Below are 18,777 nucleotides of genomic sequence, written 5' to 3'. Positions count from 1 at the left end.
TCAGCTGTGTCCGACTCTCTGCGACCTCATGACTGTAGCCCGCCAGGCTCCTCTGGCCATGGGGATTCTCCAGGCAAGAATACTGGAGTGGGTTGCCATGCCCTTCTCCAGGGGATCTTCCCAACCCAGGGATCAAACCCAGGTCTCCCGCATTGCAGGCGGATTCTTTACCGATGAAGCCACCAGGGAAGCCCAAGAATACTGGAGTGGGTAGCCTAACCCTTTTCCACAGCATCTTCCCGACCCAGGAACTGAACTGGTGTCTCCTGCATTGCAGGCACATTCTTTACCAGCTGAGCTACCAGGGAAGCCCAATATTGACAATACCTGCCCTCATGTTCTGGCTTATTAGGTACTTTCTGAGGATAGTAAAACATGGTACAAATGGGATCTTCTTGACTCCTGAGTGCGTCGTGATGACTTTGTGCCTGTGACATCATGTTGCTTAGAGTCTGATGCAAAGCTGAGCTCCAGCTCATGTTGGGTGTCTTTGCTGGAGCTTTCTCTGAGTCGTCTTCTCCACTCCCGCTGCTGTCACTGTAACTGTCTCTCCTGGATGGGGACGTGCATGCTCTCCTGTTTTTGTCAGACGTCTCATTTTCATCTGAGCTGGTGCCTTGCTCTGCACACGCTGTCTGAGGAGGGTCTTTGCTGTTGTTCAGAGGTACTTGTGCTGGAGAGTGCAAGGGGGTCTGTAATGGACACATTTTAAAAGGTCAGGGTGACAACGTATATTAACTTATATTTTCATTTAGGTGAAAATGAACAAATTAAACATCAGTACTTCCTGTTAAAATACTCAATTTTTTGATACAAGTAATTTATGCTCATTAGAGGAAAAAAAATCATATGTAAAAGTAACAACTGTTTATATTGTACAACTTGTACTTTCATTCAGAATTAGAGTCATAGTATATACTGTACTTTGTATCTTGCTTTCAAAATTTAGGTTTCTACCATGAGTATTTTCTGAGATCCTTAAACATGCTTTGCAAACACTGCATAAACTATAATAATCTTAAAACTGGCTACAGCTTTTTATTGGATACAGAGTTCTTTCTAGCTTTTCACTATTAATAGAAATCTAGAACTTCTTTGTATGTAGGTTTTCATCCGAGTTTCTCATTATTTCCTTGCAATTTTCTGTAACAGAAATATAATTTTCTATATTCAGAACATAAGATGTTTTTAAAGGCCTTGTTAAATATTTCCAGATTGCTTTCCAGAAAGACTGTATCAACTTATATACTCAGGAGCTGAGAGAATTTCTCAGTTCTTCCTATCTGATGACCAAAACCAATGTCGTCTCTTAAAATGCTAATGACAATGACCTTACAGAAACGTTAGTTCCCTGTTAATGTCTTTATAATACTCCCTCCTTCTCCCCAGTATAAGGGTTAAAGTTTCTGGGGCCAGACACTCCTGTCTTTGATACCCAGTGATCACGTTCATTGGTAATGGAACAGTATTTTAAGTAGATAGGACAAAGGCTTTCAATTAGATTATTATTCACTTACGTGTGGGTTCCTGACTACCAGTATGCAATTCATAAATAACCATCAAAATAGATTTTGGGTCTTTTAGCTATTCCTTCATACAAGAGAGTGAAATGGACAAACATATTGCCTACTCTCTGATTCCCAGTATTAAAAATTAAGGCCAAAAAAAAAAATCTTAAATAATTCTCATTTTCATCTAAACTAGCTCAGAATGAGGATTATATTTTAAAATTTGATTCAATGAAGAAATGGACAAAAGGTTTTTATAACCAATATTTTACATCTTTTTCTACTTATGTTTGGCAAATAAATTCCCCAAATCCTAGAATCAGAAGGAAGAGAAGAGAAAGTGAATTACTTTATATTATAAACATCGAATACACTCACAGGTTATGTGACCCATGTAAGATAATACTCCTAGCTAAAGAATTAACTAGGATGAAACCCAGGAGATAATCAACGATGAAACCACTACAACTGAGTTAATCACTCGTTGACATTCTATAATAGTGTAAAGTACTTTTCCTCAGTCTCACCGAAAGAGCAGGGTCAATTTCTGGTAGCACCCCAGGTGGAGGTCTACAGAGGAGCAAGGATACTTCTGGAGACGTTCCCCTGAGAGCGGATATGACCTCCTGGGGGAACCATGAATGAGAAATGAAGACAAGGTTAAACCATTTCATTCCGAAAGACCGATCTGTCTCATTAAAAATGCTGCATTCCACAGGCTGGGGGCTCACCTGTTGAGACAGTCCTTTCAAAGAGGCTCCATTCACTTTTAAGATAACATCTCCCACATCAATTTGTCCACTTTCTGCAGCCGGCTGTCCAGGAAAGAGCTTTTTAACCCTTACTATGCTGGTGTTCATTTGCTCGGGTATAACATTATCCTCTCGAGAAAAACTGAATCCTAGGCCTGAGCTATTTTTCAGCAATTTCACCTCAAATGTATTCTCTGGAAAAAAAAGTATCAAAAAATCTGAGTATTCTGAACAGGCGCTCTCTCTATATGCATGTATAAACATATATAGTTTTGAATACATTATTAAAAAGCCCATTTCCACCATACTCACAGCTTTATATGCACTTATTGCACTCTTATTCTATACTCAAATCCTACTTTACACTCTGTTATTAAGAAAATTTAACTTATTGAACTGAGCTGCATGAAGTAATAGGCTGCCTGATTAGAAAAGTGGGTTCTGAAAATTAGATTCTAAAAAGGAAACTATGTCTTAATTCCATGTTTTATAAACTGCAGAATGACAGAGAAAAGAGGGAAAAATCCAAGAAAAGAGACAGTGAAAGAAATTCAGGCATAAGTGGGACAGATATGGTAAGAAGAACAAAACAAATAACAGAGAAGGGTTATGGGGAAGTGGACAGGTGACCTAATATTTAGGTGAGATATAATTTAATTCAGTAAAACTGTAAGGCATGATGATAAAATTCTCATCAACAGAAGAAATTAAAAGAATAATAACCAGGAAAGCATGAAGAAATATATTTAAAGACATAGTAACAGAAGAAATAATGGATAAACAGAAGGCAGTAAGATTAAGTGGACATGCTAATCTTATTTTCATAATCAGCAAAGATGATATAGGTTGGGCTAATATTTTCTCCTTGTTTTGGGGACTAATTCAGAATTGATGAAAGTTGTATAAGCAAAGAAAAATCTAAAATAAAGACAAAACAATGCTTATGTACCACCACCACCATTTATAAAGTAAAGGACATTTATACCCATCAAAAGGAAGACAGACAGACTCAGAATGAAGAGTACTTCTGTATTATGACTACATTTAACCTTATGAAAAACTCACTACATTAGTCTTGATTTCCTTTTTTCATTGCGAGTTAGTGGCATGTCCAATTTTACTACCAGTTAGCTGGAAAAGTTTGTAAGGAAAACAAGTATCTGGGAACTGTTAGTGAATTTCTATCAGAGTTAGCTTCACAAGTTCGTAAAATCAAATAGATATATAGAAAACCTAAGAGTCAAGGTTTCATACGGGTTTGAAGTCATTCTCAGCAGTTATTTATAGTTATTTTTTTCTCTTACAAATTTTATTTTGAATTTTACAACTATTTTAGGCACCATTAAATGACCATAATTTGTTTTGTGCCTGATTTCATTAGTCAAAGCCTTTCAGACTTCAAGAACTATAACTATGCGTGGTTCCCCCTGCCCTCCCCAAATTCAGTATAGTGCTGCATCAGGTTATTATTTATACTTGACAAGAATCAAGAGACTCAGTATGAATTATGATCCGACATGTAAAAATCAAATTTTGAATAATCCAGGAATAAGTTTAAGGTGAGATGACAGCTTCCCAAGGTCTGACCTTCGGTAACAAAGCTGTAGTCTTTGACATGAGTCATTTTCGTCATCATTTTTTCTGGGGCTTGACCTTGGGTGTCTGGATCAGAGACCGTACACTGGGGGACATGTTCTTTGGATGCTGGAGACTGTCCTTTTTCTAACAACAGATGAACCACCTGTATAAATAGAAGAGTGCCTTATTAACTAAGAAGAAAGTTACATAAGAAAGCAAATAAATTTTCAGGACTTTGTACAGTTGGTGGTATAAAAATCATTTAAAGTAACTTTCTAGTCTACCAAAACACAAGTAGAGGGAGGAAAAAACAGACAAAAGCAAGGGACTAAAAATGTCAAAATCAAGTTTTTTTTTTTTTTATTATTTTCTGTATAAAGAAGATAAATGATTAGAAAGAAAAAAATTCTATTATAAAAATAATATAAACACATTTTAGAAAATTCAGATACTAAAATAAAATCAGATAGCCATTGGGAAGCTGCTGTATGGGCACAGGGAGCTTAACCCAGAGCTCTGTGACAACCTAGAGGGGTGGGATGGGGTGGGAGGCGGAAGAGAGGTTCAGCAGGGAGGGGACACATGCACACTTGTGACTGATTCATGATGTTGTATGGCAGAAGCCAACACATGTGACTGATTCATGATGTTGTATGGCAGAAGCCAACACAATGCTGTAAAGCAATTATCCTCCAATTAAAGATGGAAAAAAATCATTATTATCTTAATAAATATAAATACCATTATAAGCAATTTGTAAACTCCCTGACTTAAGAAGGATACCTGGAAGTGAAACCCACTAGGTATTTGTAGATGTTTATGGAAAAAAAATGTTAAGGCAATCTCTCCCCTTCCTCCTGGCAGATCTCTGGTGATATCAGGGCTAAATGTGATATAGAAAGCCTGCTTCCACAATAAAAATCCTCGTCATAATCCTTGCTTCCCAATTTGGAAGGAAAAAAATATGAGCATGTTTATTTACATTAATCAGGCTTTGTTTCCTGACTAATAAATTTGGAGATCTCAGTGAAACTGGTATTATTCACACATTATTATGTTCTGAGATATCTAGAAAAGGCTGGTATAATGATCTCTTACCTGTCCTGTATTTCTCAGTGTTTCCACAGCTTGCTTGTGGGTAGCCCCTTCTAGACTAACTCCATTGACAGCGAGGACACGATCACCTATAAATTAGGCAGTAATGATGAAAGAAGCAAGTCATAAAATAAGGATTCTACATGTTCTTTAATACCTTAAGGTCTTGTTTTATAGTAATTTGCTCGAGAAGAGACTCAGACAAATTCTGGACAAAAGTCTGTCACAGAGTTTCTTTAACATGTACTTAATTCCTTTCTCTATTCTACAGCTAATCTTAGGTATATTTTCAAACTGGATACTATATATACTATAAAATCAATTTTATTTATGAAAAAAATGACACACAGAGCTACAAAAGCAGAGAGATGGGAGGGAACTAACCTAGTTAGTTCTTATTAGAAATGCAGATGTCATTGTTTTTACAAGGGCACTACCCCTTTCCAATTCTCTGGAAATTTGCTTCTTAAAAAGTACAAAGCCTGAACTAAAACAAGATATTTTCTGATACTCTAGAGGACGGGCTTTCCTAGTAGCTCAGATGGTAAAGAATCTGCCTGCAGTGCCTGAGACCTGGGTTTGATCCCGGGGTTAGGGAGATCCCTTAGGGAGGCCAAGGCAACCCACTTCAGTATTCTGGCCTGAAGAATCCCCATGGACAGAGAAGCCTGGTGGGTTATAGTCCATGGGGTTGCCAAGAGTCAGAAACGACTGAGTGACTAAGCACAGCACAGAGGATAAGCTGGAAATAAGAGTCTTTGGAATCATATCAAGGAGCTTTTTCATGTTGTAATCTTAAAATAATATGTTCTTATTTTATATTATGAATTTTATAATTTGAAGGTCTTCATCAACTTTCCAATTTCTTCTTTATTTGTTGACATGATAATCCTTATGTAATTCCCATACCCACAAACACTCTACCTTTGTGAATTCTGCCATCAGACTCTGCTGCTCCCTTTGGAATAATGGCTTTCACATAAATGCCACCATGTCTGACACTGGTATTCACACCTCCCTAAGTGGAAAAAGACAAATAACATTTTGTCACATGAAAAATGTTGCACTCCATCTTTCAGGTCTGAGACCTAGAAAGCATTCCATTCATCAGCCAAAGCAGCAGCATTACATTAGCACATGCAATTACTTCAATACCCAAGAATATTTCTAGTAAGTTTTCCAAATGCAAAAGCAGCTACGTTTTAGAAACATTCTTTATTCAGAAAATAACGACATGCCAGATCTTGGCCTGGATGAGGGGGTGCTCTTCCTTTCAGAAGTCTATACCACGCATTAGGCACAAATGGCAAGCAAAATCCAGCCATGAAATATTAGTGTGAGAATATAACTGTCAGAAATAAACAGCATATGGAGTAATATACTTCAGATCATATTTGCTAATCTGAAAACAAATCTCATTAGCCAATGGAAAATTTTCTTTTCATTTTAAAAGGTTTTGGTATAGAAGTTGTGCTACAGAGTAGATGAGCTCTAATGAGTAGATGCTCCATCTCTTGTGGATATTCAGCTTTTATTTCCCTTCACAGTAGGAAGATAATAAAATTCTAAAGAAGTTACGGACAAGATAAAAAGGGTTACAGTATTGAGGACTGATAGAAAATCAGGTTTTCTTTTGGATCTCTATACGTTAAGAGTGTTATTTCTACCTTATTTCTAAATGACTTTTCCTAACAAACAACACTCTTCAAATATAAATGGTAATATTACACTTTAGGGTATAGTATATTAATAGAATTCTAAAGCAGTTTCATCAAATAGCCTATGCTCATATTTTAACTTCTTTAGAAGTATTACACATATTTTTTGGAACTTCTAATATTAAGCTACTAATCATATTTACATGCCAAGATGTATTATGAAGTGAAGGGCATATAAATATATACTAGACTTTAATTATTTATGATGTAGGTTAAAATTATTCCATGCTGATGTAGAAGCTGCCAAGTATATATAAGACATACTTTTCAATTTTATATTTTTCAAGTCTTGTATTCAGATTAAACAAGTATGAAATCTCTGGGCGAAAATAGCATTTGTCTAATTTCTTTTAAACCACAGGAAAAAGTGACTAGAAAACATAAGTTTTTTTTAAAAAGTCTTAAGATATAATTCAATTCACAATTTTGCCAATATTTGACAAGTTTCCTTTTTGAAGCAAAATAATTCAAGTAAAAAATTGGCATACGATAGGCTGCCGGAAATGGAGAAGAGAAAACATTTGAAAACCTTGTCAAACAGTACCGTGACACTTATCCCCAAGCTGTTATCATTTTTAGCCAGTTCAACCTCAAAGATATCTCCAGGTTTAGGAGGTGATGAAGGAAAAGTTTTAAAATTCATTTTGTTGGATGTATTCATGGAGGAGGAAGATTCCTTAACAAAGAAAAACAAACAAAAGCATTTCTTGTTAGAGTCAAACAGAATTATTAATGGAAGATCTTTCTCTTTTTGAAAAATTAAGAAAAAGCAAGATATTAAAGGATAGAGTAGACTCAAAAATGATGAAGGCTGGAAAAGATCTTAAGGATCATCTAATCCAAGGCCTTCAGAGTTTAAAACTGAGGAAATTGAGATCTAGAGCCTAAAGGGCTTGCTTCAGGTAAAAAGATATGACTGAGGGAAGCCCAGAATCCAATTCAAACCTTGGCTTTTACATAATCCTTATCCAGTGCTTTTTATACACTCAAACTTAGGAAGCACTTCTATTTCCGTTAAAAAAAAAATCCATATATATCATGTAGTAGCTTTTAACTTGGGCCTTTAAGATGAGTAGGCCTCAAGTTTATTTTGCTAATGTTTAAATCCAATATAAACATAGGCACAACAGCTAAGCCCAACCTATAAGGACATAACTCTCTCAGGAGGAATGCTGGAGACATTAATGAGGAATGTTTCTCAGTGAACAAAGGGCTTAAGGTTCTTTTCTGAATCCACTTGTGAAAATGGGTCTAAATTATATCATGTCTAATATTTCTAGGAAATGGTCAATTTTCTATGTTATTGTTCTTATTATCATACATTCAGAACTTCAGAGTAATTTAGGCTGTTAATAATAAAGTCAACTGTCCAATTATACGAATTACTTAGGAACAATTTTTTCAGATATTAAGTTCTCTTATTAATACAAATATTAAGTATGCAAGAGAAAAACAATTTATAGAAAACAATCATAATCTGTTTATTCATTCTTTTGTGTAATCATGTAGCAAGTTCTTTGGAATTAGTATTCAAAGCTGCTAATTTCTCTGAAAGTTAGCATCAAATGCAGTAGCAGTTAGTAGCATTATACATAAACGATTTCTCCTTTCCAGAATAATATACTCTGTTCATAGTAGATTATTCTGCTCTGTAATACATTTGCTGTTTTTTGTTTTGTTAAGTGGAGGGGGGGGTGGGGAATAAAAACCAAGATTCAAATTAAACGGTGCCTTTTTTGGTATGTGATGATCCTGACTGCTGGAATAAGTGGCTTCATCCATGTCTGAATCTCCACGGTCAGAGTAATCTGGTGCATCAGAAATGCCTGTATTTTTAGCTTTGCTTCGGTTACTGTCAGTAGAAGTCCACTTTTTCTCGGTGGCTTTGGATATCACAGATGGGGAAGGGCTGCCACGCTGCGAGTCCTGCCAGCTGCGGTCAGCTGCATGGCTGGCAAAGAACCCGTTGACCTGGCTCTGTGACAAGCTGGCACTCTCAGTCCTGGAATCTTGAGAGCTCAGGCTGCCCTCCCGTAGGCCCCCAGACAGCCCAAACGAGCTCTCTGAGATGTGCCTCGGGGCACCCCGTGGCCAGCAGTGGTCCTCAGAAGAATTTACAGTGCTGTCTTGCAGGTGGGAAGCCTTTTTCATGTAGTTTTTCGTGCCATTGGCCATGTGCACAGGAGTAGAAGGCACTGCAAAGTCAAAATCAGCCTGTGAGGATGACAGGTTAGTGACACACGCCTGGGCTCACACCCATGCACAATGTTCCCTGGTAGCTGCTGCGAGGATTTTATGCAGGATAACATGTGCACAACACCTGACCAGGGCTTGGAACCGCGACAAGGTCCCAACAAACACTGAAGCTGCTTTCTGTCTCCTTTGCCTCCTCTTTTGGTCTTTCTTTGGGCAACTTCTATGGGAATGTGTACCCGCCTCACCTGAACTCCTCATTTCCATTCCTCAAGACCTGTTTCAAGCAAGTCTCCCCTGTGAAGACTTTCTTAATTCCCTATCCAGAGATAACTTGAATCTCCAAAGATCTTTGTTGAATGGTTATTTATATACTTGTTTTATATTGTCTTAACAAACTGCATGTTTTAGACTCCAAGTAATTATCAAAGAAGGTAATTCCATACTCCTTACATACATAGGTCTTTTAAAAAGCCACTTAGGAAAGCTTTCTAAGACAAAAATCACAGGTAACATGTGTAAAAGAATTATAGATAATACATATATGTGGAATAGAAAAATTGTACAAAATTATATGGTCTTTTACATATGTGTCTTTTACATAAATATGTCTTTTATATTTCTGGTATGTTGGCATCCTTTCCCTTTTATAAACAGGTTCAAGGCAGGACTTCATAGATAACTGTTATATAACTATTTTAATTGGGCAATGATTAAGAATTTTATTTCTAATTTGGCCTAAGATGTGATAGAACACACCAAGTACTTGGAATTTACTCAAGTGATACTGATTTTGCACAACAAATCATTTTTCTGCATGTAAAGAGGAATGAGACAGGAAATCTTAGAAGTGATGAATGAAAGACTTGTACTGATGCATAAAATTAAAGCAATCAGAACTACACATATTAGATTTACAGAAAGGAAATAAAAGTTTAAATCTAATTTATGTGTCAAGGTACTGAAATTTTTGTGGGAACTGGAACAGAATCCACAGCTCAGAGACATCCACAGTGTTACCTTTGGAAAGCTTTTCTTTTGGCTGAGAGATAACAAGGGTCACATCTTCAGGTGCATTTTGCAAAATTTCAACTGCAGCATGGTGGCTGACCCCCTCCAAACTGACACTATTCACAGATATCAAACGGTCTCCTGTAAAAACAGACAACCCAATGTCTTCTACAGCTAAGAGAAATTCAGGCTACATCTTAGAAATGTTACCTCCCCCTCATTATTTTTGTTTTACCCAACTTCTACTTTTGCCATCTGTGCAAATTCACTGTCAGTAAATACTTCAAAGTGAAAGTGTTAGTCGCCCAGTTGTGTGTCTGACTCTTTGCGACCCCATGGACTGTAGCCTGCCAGGCTCCACTGTTCATGGAATTCTCCAGGGAAGAATACTGGAGTGGGTAGCCATTTCCGTCTCCAGGGGATCTTCCCGACCCAGGGATCGAACCTGGATCTCCCACATTGCAGGCAGCTTTACCATCTGAGCCACTAGGGAAGCCCAGTAAATACTTAGGAAATTCCCTAAATTACCTAAAAATAAATACCTGGCTTTAAGCATCCATCCAAGTCAGCTGGTCCTCCAGGAGTAACTGAACTAATAAATACACCTAGATCCAGTCTTCCCATCTTTTCTCCACCAATAATTTGAAATCCTGTGAATCAGCACATTAAAATAAAATCTTCATGGGGAAGGGCAGGATACAGATTAGGAAACTAACAGGAACTATTATGTATAAAATAAATAAGCTACAAGAATATATTACATAGCACAGGAATATACCCAATATTTTATAATAACTATAAATGGAATATAACCTTTAAAAATTGTGAATCACTATGTTGTACACCTAAAACTTACATGGCATTATAAATCAACTGTCTCAATTAAAAAAAGTAAAAATGAAAATATCTCATGGCATTGGTGCTTTCAAGGACTAATGATGAGTCTGCTTGACACACAGAAGTGTACAGACTTATACTGAATATGACTTAATAGGTAACACATGTGAGACAGGACTTAAAATTGGTGGAAACATTGCTTGTATGCATTTCACCTTTGGCATTTCCTGACTGGGCAACTGGGAGAAGGGGACTCAGGTGGGGACAAGTGGGCTGGTTCCTCAATGCCCATGTTATGCAATCGACCTTTTCTCTTTGAATTCTCACAGACCTTGAAGAATCTCAGTGACTTACCTAAGCCATACTGGGCATCTTTTTTCAGGTTAACCAGAGTGATCTCCCTTTCTGGTGAAGATGCTATGCTCCATCTTTTGTGTAGCACATCTACCGGGAAATTTTAAGATACAATTAACATGACATGGTTAGGCACTGAGATTGTCTGCTTGTTCCAATTTAAATAATAAAGCTCACTATTAGATTGCTGAGTCACTTTAAAATCATATTTTAATAATATGCTATCATCTATCTGCTGATGAGTTACAGTTTACCAAATGATTATGTTATTCATTTATTCCTTATGAATGGTTCCCTGTGAAATCAGTATATTTCAGTTACAAACGCATAAATAAGTCTCAAGAAGTTCCATGATTTGAGCAAGTTTACTCAGTTAGTCTTCCTTGGTGGCTCAGATGGTAAAGCACCTGCCTGCAATGAGGGAGACCTGGGTTCAATCCCTGGGTCAGGAAGATCCCCTGGAGAAGGAAATGGCAACCCACTTCCAGTCCTCTTGCCTGGAAAACTCCATGGACGGAGGAACCTGGTGGGCTACAGTCCATAGGGTCACAAAGAATTGGACACGACTGAGTGACTTCTCTTATAAAGAGGGAATGTGGATATAGATATGTGTGCATGGAGGGAAAATCATGTGAAAACAGAAGAAGACCTCCATCTACAAAGCCAAGGAGTGGTCTCAAGAAATTAATGCTGCTGACACTTTGATCTCAGACTGTGAGAACAAACCTATGTTGTTTAAGCCTCCCAATCTGTGGGACTGTGTTATGGCATCTCGAGTAAATTAGTACATTTCTTAACATCAACTGTAATTTAATAGTTGACACTTGTCTGTGTGTGACGAGGTGACAGCAAGTGAGTTCAACACACTCAGAAAGATATCTGTTTAAATCTGCAAATTTATCTCTAAATAGTTTTTAGGCATATTGAAACTTTTTGAAAATTAGAGGTTATCCACCAACATATGACTACCCATGGATTACAAACTGCATTATTATGTTATTAATAATAACATCTTACACAACATGTACTAATGCTTAAATGATGCAAATGTGATAGTTCATATTCTAGCAATAAACTCCTTTAATTGCAGAAAACCACCACCACCATCAGATGCTCTCTGAAGTGAATTAACCCTGTCGCTTAAACACCAAGTACCAGTGCAAGCTTGATAGCTCCCTATAGTATACGTGTTTCTACTGTGTTGTTTCTTTTTGACCAAAACGTAGTTTTAAACTCAGCTATAGGGGAGGGAGGGATGCTGCAAACAAATAACACTGAGGAAACCAGAAGTGAAAGAGACACGTGTACCCCAATGTTCATCGCAGCACTGTTTATAATAGCCAGGACATGGAAGCAATCTAGATGTCCATCAGCAGATGAATGGATAAGAAAGCTGTGGTACATATACACAATGGAGTATTACTCAGCCATTAAAAAGAATACATTTGAATCAGTTCTAATGAGGTGGATGAAACTGGAGCCTATTATACAGAGTGAAGTAAGCCAGAAAGAAAAACACCAATACAGTATACTAACGCATATATATGGAATTTAGAAAGATGGTAACAATAACCCTGTATACGAGACAGCAAAAGAGACACTGATGTATAGAACAGTCTTTTGGACTCTGTGGGAGAGGGAGAGGGTGGGATGATTTGGGAGAATGGCATTGAAACATGTATAATATCATATATGAAATGAGTCGCCAGTCCAGGTTTGATGCACGATACTGGATGCTTGGAACTGGTGCACTGGGACAACCCAGAGGGATGGTACGGGGAGGGAGGAGGGAGGAGGGAGGAGGGAGGAGGGTTCAGGATGGGGAACACGTGTATACCTGTGGCGGAGTCATGTTGATATATGCCAAAACCAATACAATATTGTAAAGTTAAAAAAAAAAAAAACTCAGCTATAATCAACAGAAGTAGTAGTAGTTCAATATTTCTAACTAATGAGATATCAAAAAAAAAGGAAAAAGATCACTGGACAATGGTATGAAGAGCCTTATATATTTAGTTTATACAAATAATGTTCATGAATTAGTTATTGTCTAAATTAATATTATCTAAGTGGCTGATATGCTGCTGCTGCTATGTCACTTCAGTCATGTCCGACTCTACTGTCATCCTAAAATAGATGATTAACTCTAATTTTCAGCTAGAGTTGAATAAAAAATACAACAGAATGAAACTGATAAAATGAAACAAATAAGGGATGAAGTCATGTTAGGTATTAAATGTAAACTTTTATCACCATTGTGAAGACAGAGTCCATTTCCTTTATGCAGAGTGTTTCTGCCTTTGATTATAAAAGTGATCAATATTCTGAATGTTTTTAAGGAGTATCTGCTACAAGTCAAAGGTATTGATTCAAAGAATAAAAATGCCATTTCTTTATTTATTTCCAACAATATGTACTTACAAGATTGGTTATTTATGCTACTTATTTTAAAAAATATGTGTGTGCATGTATATAAAACATTTCCTAGGTAAACAATATTGGGACATATGTACATACACTCACTAATTAATCTTTTTGGTATTTATTTCTCTAACTAGAAGCAACAGATTAGGCTCTCTATATTCAAGGATTCATCAGTGAGATTTGAATATTCATTCATTCAGTTATACTTTCACCTTTCAAATACTGTGTTGGCCAAAAAGTTCGTTTGGGGTTTTCCATAACATCTTAACAGAAAAACCCGAGTGAACTTTTTGGCTAACCCAACATTTGCTGAATAATATTCCTATGAAAGTCACTCATTAGGCAACTGGTGAAAATAAAGAGAGATAATACAAAAAAGTGACAATATATATAAAAACTGCTAGCGTAATAAAGTTGGCTCAGATCAGAGCTCAATCAGGTCAGGCTAGAAGAACAAAGATTTGTCTGATGAACAGAATGGTAACCACTCAAAGAAATATTTGTATCACAAAAGTATGAGTCGGACCTGTAAGAGCAGAGAGCTTTCTCCCTGCCAGAAATAAAAGAGACTTCAGGGACATGTGTGTGCACGCATGCACGCACACAGTCGTGTCTGACTCTTCATGACTCCATGGACTGTAGCCCACCAGGCTCCTCTGTTCATGGAATTTTCTAGGAAAAATACTGAAGCGGGTTGCCATTTCCTTCTCCAGGGGATCTTCCCAACCTGGGGATCAAACCCAAGTCTCTTGCATCTTCTGCATTGGCAGGCAGTTCCTTTACCCCTGTGCCATCTGGGAAGCTCCTCAAGGACATGAGGTACAGTTTAAAAAGTGGATTATGTAGATGGTATACATGTAAAACATGTAGAAAGAAAAGAAAGTGAAGTCGCTCAGTCGTGTCTGACTCTTTGCGACCCCGTGGACTGTAACCTACCAGGCTTCTCCGTCCGTGGGATTTTCCAGGCAAGAATACTGGAGTGGGTTGCCATTTCCTTCTCCAGGGGATCTTCCCGACCCAGAGATTGAACCTGGGTCTCTCGCACTGTAGGCAGACGCTTTACCATTTGAGCCAGCCTGGACAATCATGTAAGGCATTAACAAAAGCTGAGATGGATAAAAGGTGGAAAAGCTTCTGGGAAGATGGCACAGATCAGCCTGGCTAAAATACAAGATGAGTCAGGTGGAGTTGAATATTATTTTGGAAAGTGAAGCTTTGCTAACCTACTCTTTATAACAGGGAACCACCCCCGTCATCCTGACTTATTAACGTGGGGACAGAGGAAGAAGGTCAGTGTAGAGCTACCTGTGAGTAGACTGTACTGTGCACATACTGAATTTACATTTATCTTGTATTCTATTCACATAGATGTTCAAAATACTTTTGTTGGCTTAAAAAAAAGACAAGTATCTGGAGGTATATAGTACATAAGAACCCAACTAAATTTAAAGATACAGAATTCAATGAGGATTAAATAGAATTTATGAATTACTGAAAGTGAGGAACCAGATATTTTAAGACATTTCAAGTACCAAGACATTTCTGAGTTATTTTAATTACTGTATGGAAACAAGCATTAATATTCAAGGTATGTATTTTTTACATCTTTAAAATTATTTTCTTTTCCTATGGCCACAGCAAATTCCACAAATATTTTAATGTGAAAAAGAGGCTCAAATAGAAATTTCCACTTCTTTAAGTAATACATGCTGGTGTTATTCCCAATGTTTACCTGTGAAATATCTTAACTGATAAATGTATAATTTAGAAATTAAATGCACTCTGCATTAGAGACTGTTTCAGTGTTGCCTTTCTCATCTCTCATAAGGCTCATGAGGATGTATCAGTCCCCAAGTAGAATAATTGTGTATCAGTCTCCAGGTTCATGAGGATGTATCAGTCTTCAAGCAGAATAATTGTGGATACTAATGATAGATACCTATATGAGTAAACTGTCAGAATTTCCTAGTAAAAGCACTTTTCAGATAAGGCCAAGGCATATAATTGATTTAAGTGAATCAATAATTCTTTTTCTAAGGAAAAGTATTTTTTTTGGTTACAGATACAGACCCTTGTCAATTATCAAGCAGCTCCATAAAACGGGTTCTAAGAGGAAACGGACAAAAGGTAGAGGAGGCACCTGATAAATTCATCACTCAATCTAGGGAAAAAAGACCCATTTCAAACCCGGAGGTGATGGACCAGCAGCACTATATTGGTACAAAAACAGAAAGAGGTATTTTTCATTGTTATATCACTAACTGCTCTGGTGGCAGAAGCAGAAAATCATGATGGGAACTTTGGTGCTTTGCTTCTGTCACAGCCCAAATCAGCGAAGTGAAATGGAACCATACAACATTTCAGGGACACATTTAACCCATTCATAGACTGAAAGGCTTGCTTTAGATAAACTTTTTGTGTTTTTTTAAGATAAACTTTTAAATTCCTTTCAGTTCTCAATTTATCTGACTCTATATTCTGTTTCTGGTTAATTCTCATATCTGCTGAATCTTCTGTGAGCACTTTGGACTTTTATTTTTCATAATCTTCAACTATGTATGTATCCTAATTAAACTTTAGGTGGAAAAAAAAAAAAAAAAAACCCTAGCATTTAAATTATACTGCTCCTTGATATCTGACTAAAAAGTAATCTTTTAATCTCAAATAAACAATGTAATCTACCAGATTAAAAAAAAAATTCCCCTAACCTACTAGCTAAAGGAAACAGAAAAATAACAAAGCCGAAAGCCAGCCTAAAGGAGAAAATAATAACGATCAGAGAGGAAGTTAAAAGAGGAGAAATAACGATGAACACTGTGCGTGCTCCGTTGCTTCAGTTGTGTCTGACTCTTTGGTAGTGTCTGAATCTACAGTCCTATGGACTGTAGCCCGCCAGGCTCCTCTGTCCATGGGATTCTCCAGGCAAGAATACTGGAGTGGGTTGCCATGCCCTCCTTCAGGGGATCTTCCTGATCCAGGGACTGAACCCGCATCCCTTAATGTGTCTCCTGCTTTGGCAGGTGGATTCTTTACCACGTGCCACCTGGGAAGCCCAGCAGAGAGATACAAAAAATCATAAGGGAATATTACAGTTACATGCCAACAAGCTAGACAACCTAGAATAAATGGACCAATTTCTAGAAACATACAGCCTGCCAAGATTGAGTCAAGAAGAAATGGATACTTTGAGCAGACCTACCACTAGCAGGAAAACTGAATTTGTCGTTAAAAAATTCCCAGTAAAAAAAAAGTCCAGTACTGGACAGTTCACAGGAAAATTCTATCAAATGTTTAAAGAAGAAATTACACCTATGCTTTTCAAAGTATTCCCTCAAACTGAAGATGATAAAATACTCCCAAATTCATTCTAGGAGGCCACCATCCATTATTATGGTATGAACCAGACAAAGACATTACAAAATAAAGAAAACTACAAGCCAATATCTTTGATAAATATAGATGCAAGAATCTTCAACAAAATATTAGGAAGCCAAATGCAAAACTATATAAAAAGGGTCATATACCATGATTTACTCCAGGGACACAGGGATTGTTTGTTACACAGAACAGTCTGATATACCACATAAACAAAAGGAAGGATAAAAAGCACATGATCATCTCAATAGACAAAGAAAAGCATTTGACAAAGTTCAACATCTATTCATGATAAAAACTCTCCAGAAAGTGGGTATAGAGGAACATATCTCAACATAATCAAGTGTGTGACCAACACGCTGGTCACAGCTAACACCATACCAAACAGTGAAAAGCTGAAAACCTTTCCTCTAAATTCAGGAATAAGACAAGGATGCCCAAATCTTTCCACTTCTATTCAACTTAGTACTGAAGTCAGTAAAGTTGCAGGATATGGGATTAACATATAGAAATCTGTTGCAGACTTCCCTGGTGGCACAGTGAATAAGAATCTGCCTGCCAATGCAAGAGACACGGGTTTGCCCCTGGTCTGAGAAGATTCCACATGCTGTGGAGCGACTAAGCTAGTGCACCACAGAGAGTGCCCACGCTCTAGAGCCTGTGAGCTGCGACCACTAGGCCTGTGTGTCGCAACTACTGAAGCTCGGGTGCCCCAGAACCTGTGTTCTGCACCAAGAAAAGCCACCGCAATGAGAAGACTGGGCACTGAATCCAGGAGTATCTCCTGACTGCTGCAACCAGAGAAAGCCTGCACACAGCAACGAAGACCTAGTGCAGCAGCAAAAAAAAAAAAAAATGTTGCTTTTCTATATACTCATAAGGAAATATCAGAAAGAGAAAGTTAAAAAGAAAGCATGCATGCAACAACAAAATTCTCCTTAAAATCACATCAAAAATAATAAAATACCTAGGAACAAACTTAACCAAGGATGTAAAAGACCTTCATTCTGAAAACTACAGTGGCCATACTGCTCAAAGCACTTTACAGATTTAATGTAAAAATACATATGACATTTTTCACAGAAGTAAAAGAAATAATCCTACAATTTATATGGAATGGCAAAAGACCCTGAATTACCAAAGCAATTTTGGGAAAAAAAAAAAAAAAAAAAAGAATAAAGCTCTCATCATCTCATATTATACTACAAAGCTACATTAATAAAAACACCATGGTACTGGCACAAAAGCAGACACATAGCTCAATGGGACAGAGAACCTAGAAATAAATTTATGCACCTATGGTTACTTAGGGTAAAGGCTAACAGAGTTTTGCCAAGAGAATGCACTGGTCATAGCAAACACACTTTTTCAACAACACAAGAGACGACTATACACATGGACATCACTAGATGGTCAATACCAAAATCTGATTGATTATATTCTTTGCAGCCAAAGACGAAGAAGCTCTATATAGTCAGAAAAAACAAGACCAGGAGCTGACTGCGGCTCAGATCATGAACTCCTTATTACAAAATTCAGACTTAAATTGAAGAAAGTAGAGAAAACCACTAGGCTATTCAGGTATGACCTAAATCAAATCCCTTATAATTATACAGTGGAAATGACAAATAGATTCAAGGGATTAGATCTGACAGACGGAGTGCCTGAAGAACTATGGACGGAGGTTTATAATGTTGTACAGGAGGCGGTGATCAAAACCACCCCCAAGAAAAAGAAATGCAAAAAGGCAAAAGGGTTGTCTGAGGAGGCCTTACAAATAGCTCAGAAAAGAAGAGAAGATAAAGGCAAAGGAGAAAGGGAAAGATACACCCACCTGAATGCCGAGTTCCAAAGAACAGCAAGGAGAGATAAGAAAGCCTTCCCAAGTGATCAATGGAAATAAATAGAGGAAAACAACAGAATGGGAAAGAC

General features: G+C 37.3%; 1 protein-coding gene across 10 annotated transcripts in view; it reads right to left on the bottom strand.

Annotated features, from left to right (window-relative positions):
• The window catches only part of PTPN13 (protein tyrosine phosphatase non-receptor type 13), a 225,857-nt gene that overhangs the window by 44,268 nt on the left and 162,812 nt on the right, over window positions 1–18,777 (bottom strand). For 8 of the 10 annotated variants that reach the window (XM_055589037.1, XM_055589036.1, XM_055589033.1 and 5 more), the window contains 11 exons: window positions 11,047–11,136; window positions 10,398–10,505; window positions 9,865–9,996; window positions 8,383–8,846; window positions 7,181–7,327; window positions 5,858–5,951; window positions 4,937–5,022; window positions 3,848–4,001; window positions 2,240–2,454; window positions 2,036–2,134; window positions 328–692 (listed from right to left, as the gene is read on the bottom strand). In XM_055589037.1, coding sequence (XP_055445012.1) covers window positions 328–692; window positions 2,036–2,134; window positions 2,240–2,454; window positions 3,848–4,001; window positions 4,937–5,022; window positions 5,858–5,951; window positions 7,181–7,327; window positions 8,383–8,846; window positions 9,865–9,996; window positions 10,398–10,505; window positions 11,047–11,136 — 1,954 coding nt within the window. The remainder of the gene's footprint in view (window positions 1–327; window positions 693–2,035; window positions 2,135–2,239; window positions 2,455–3,847; window positions 4,002–4,936; window positions 5,023–5,857; window positions 5,952–7,180; window positions 7,328–8,382; window positions 8,847–9,864; window positions 9,997–10,397; window positions 10,506–11,046; window positions 11,137–18,777) is intronic. The other 2 variants (XM_055589035.1, XM_055589039.1) reach the window with 1 other exon arrangement.

Source organism: Bubalus kerabau, chromosome 7 (genome assembly GCF_029407905.1).
Source record: "Bubalus kerabau isolate K-KA32 ecotype Philippines breed swamp buffalo chromosome 7, PCC_UOA_SB_1v2, whole genome shotgun sequence".
NCBI lineage: Eukaryota > Metazoa > Chordata > Mammalia > Artiodactyla > Bovidae > Bubalus > Bubalus kerabau.
The sequence above is the reverse complement of the archived record's forward strand: the minus strand, read 5'-3'. Positions and strand labels throughout refer to the sequence as shown.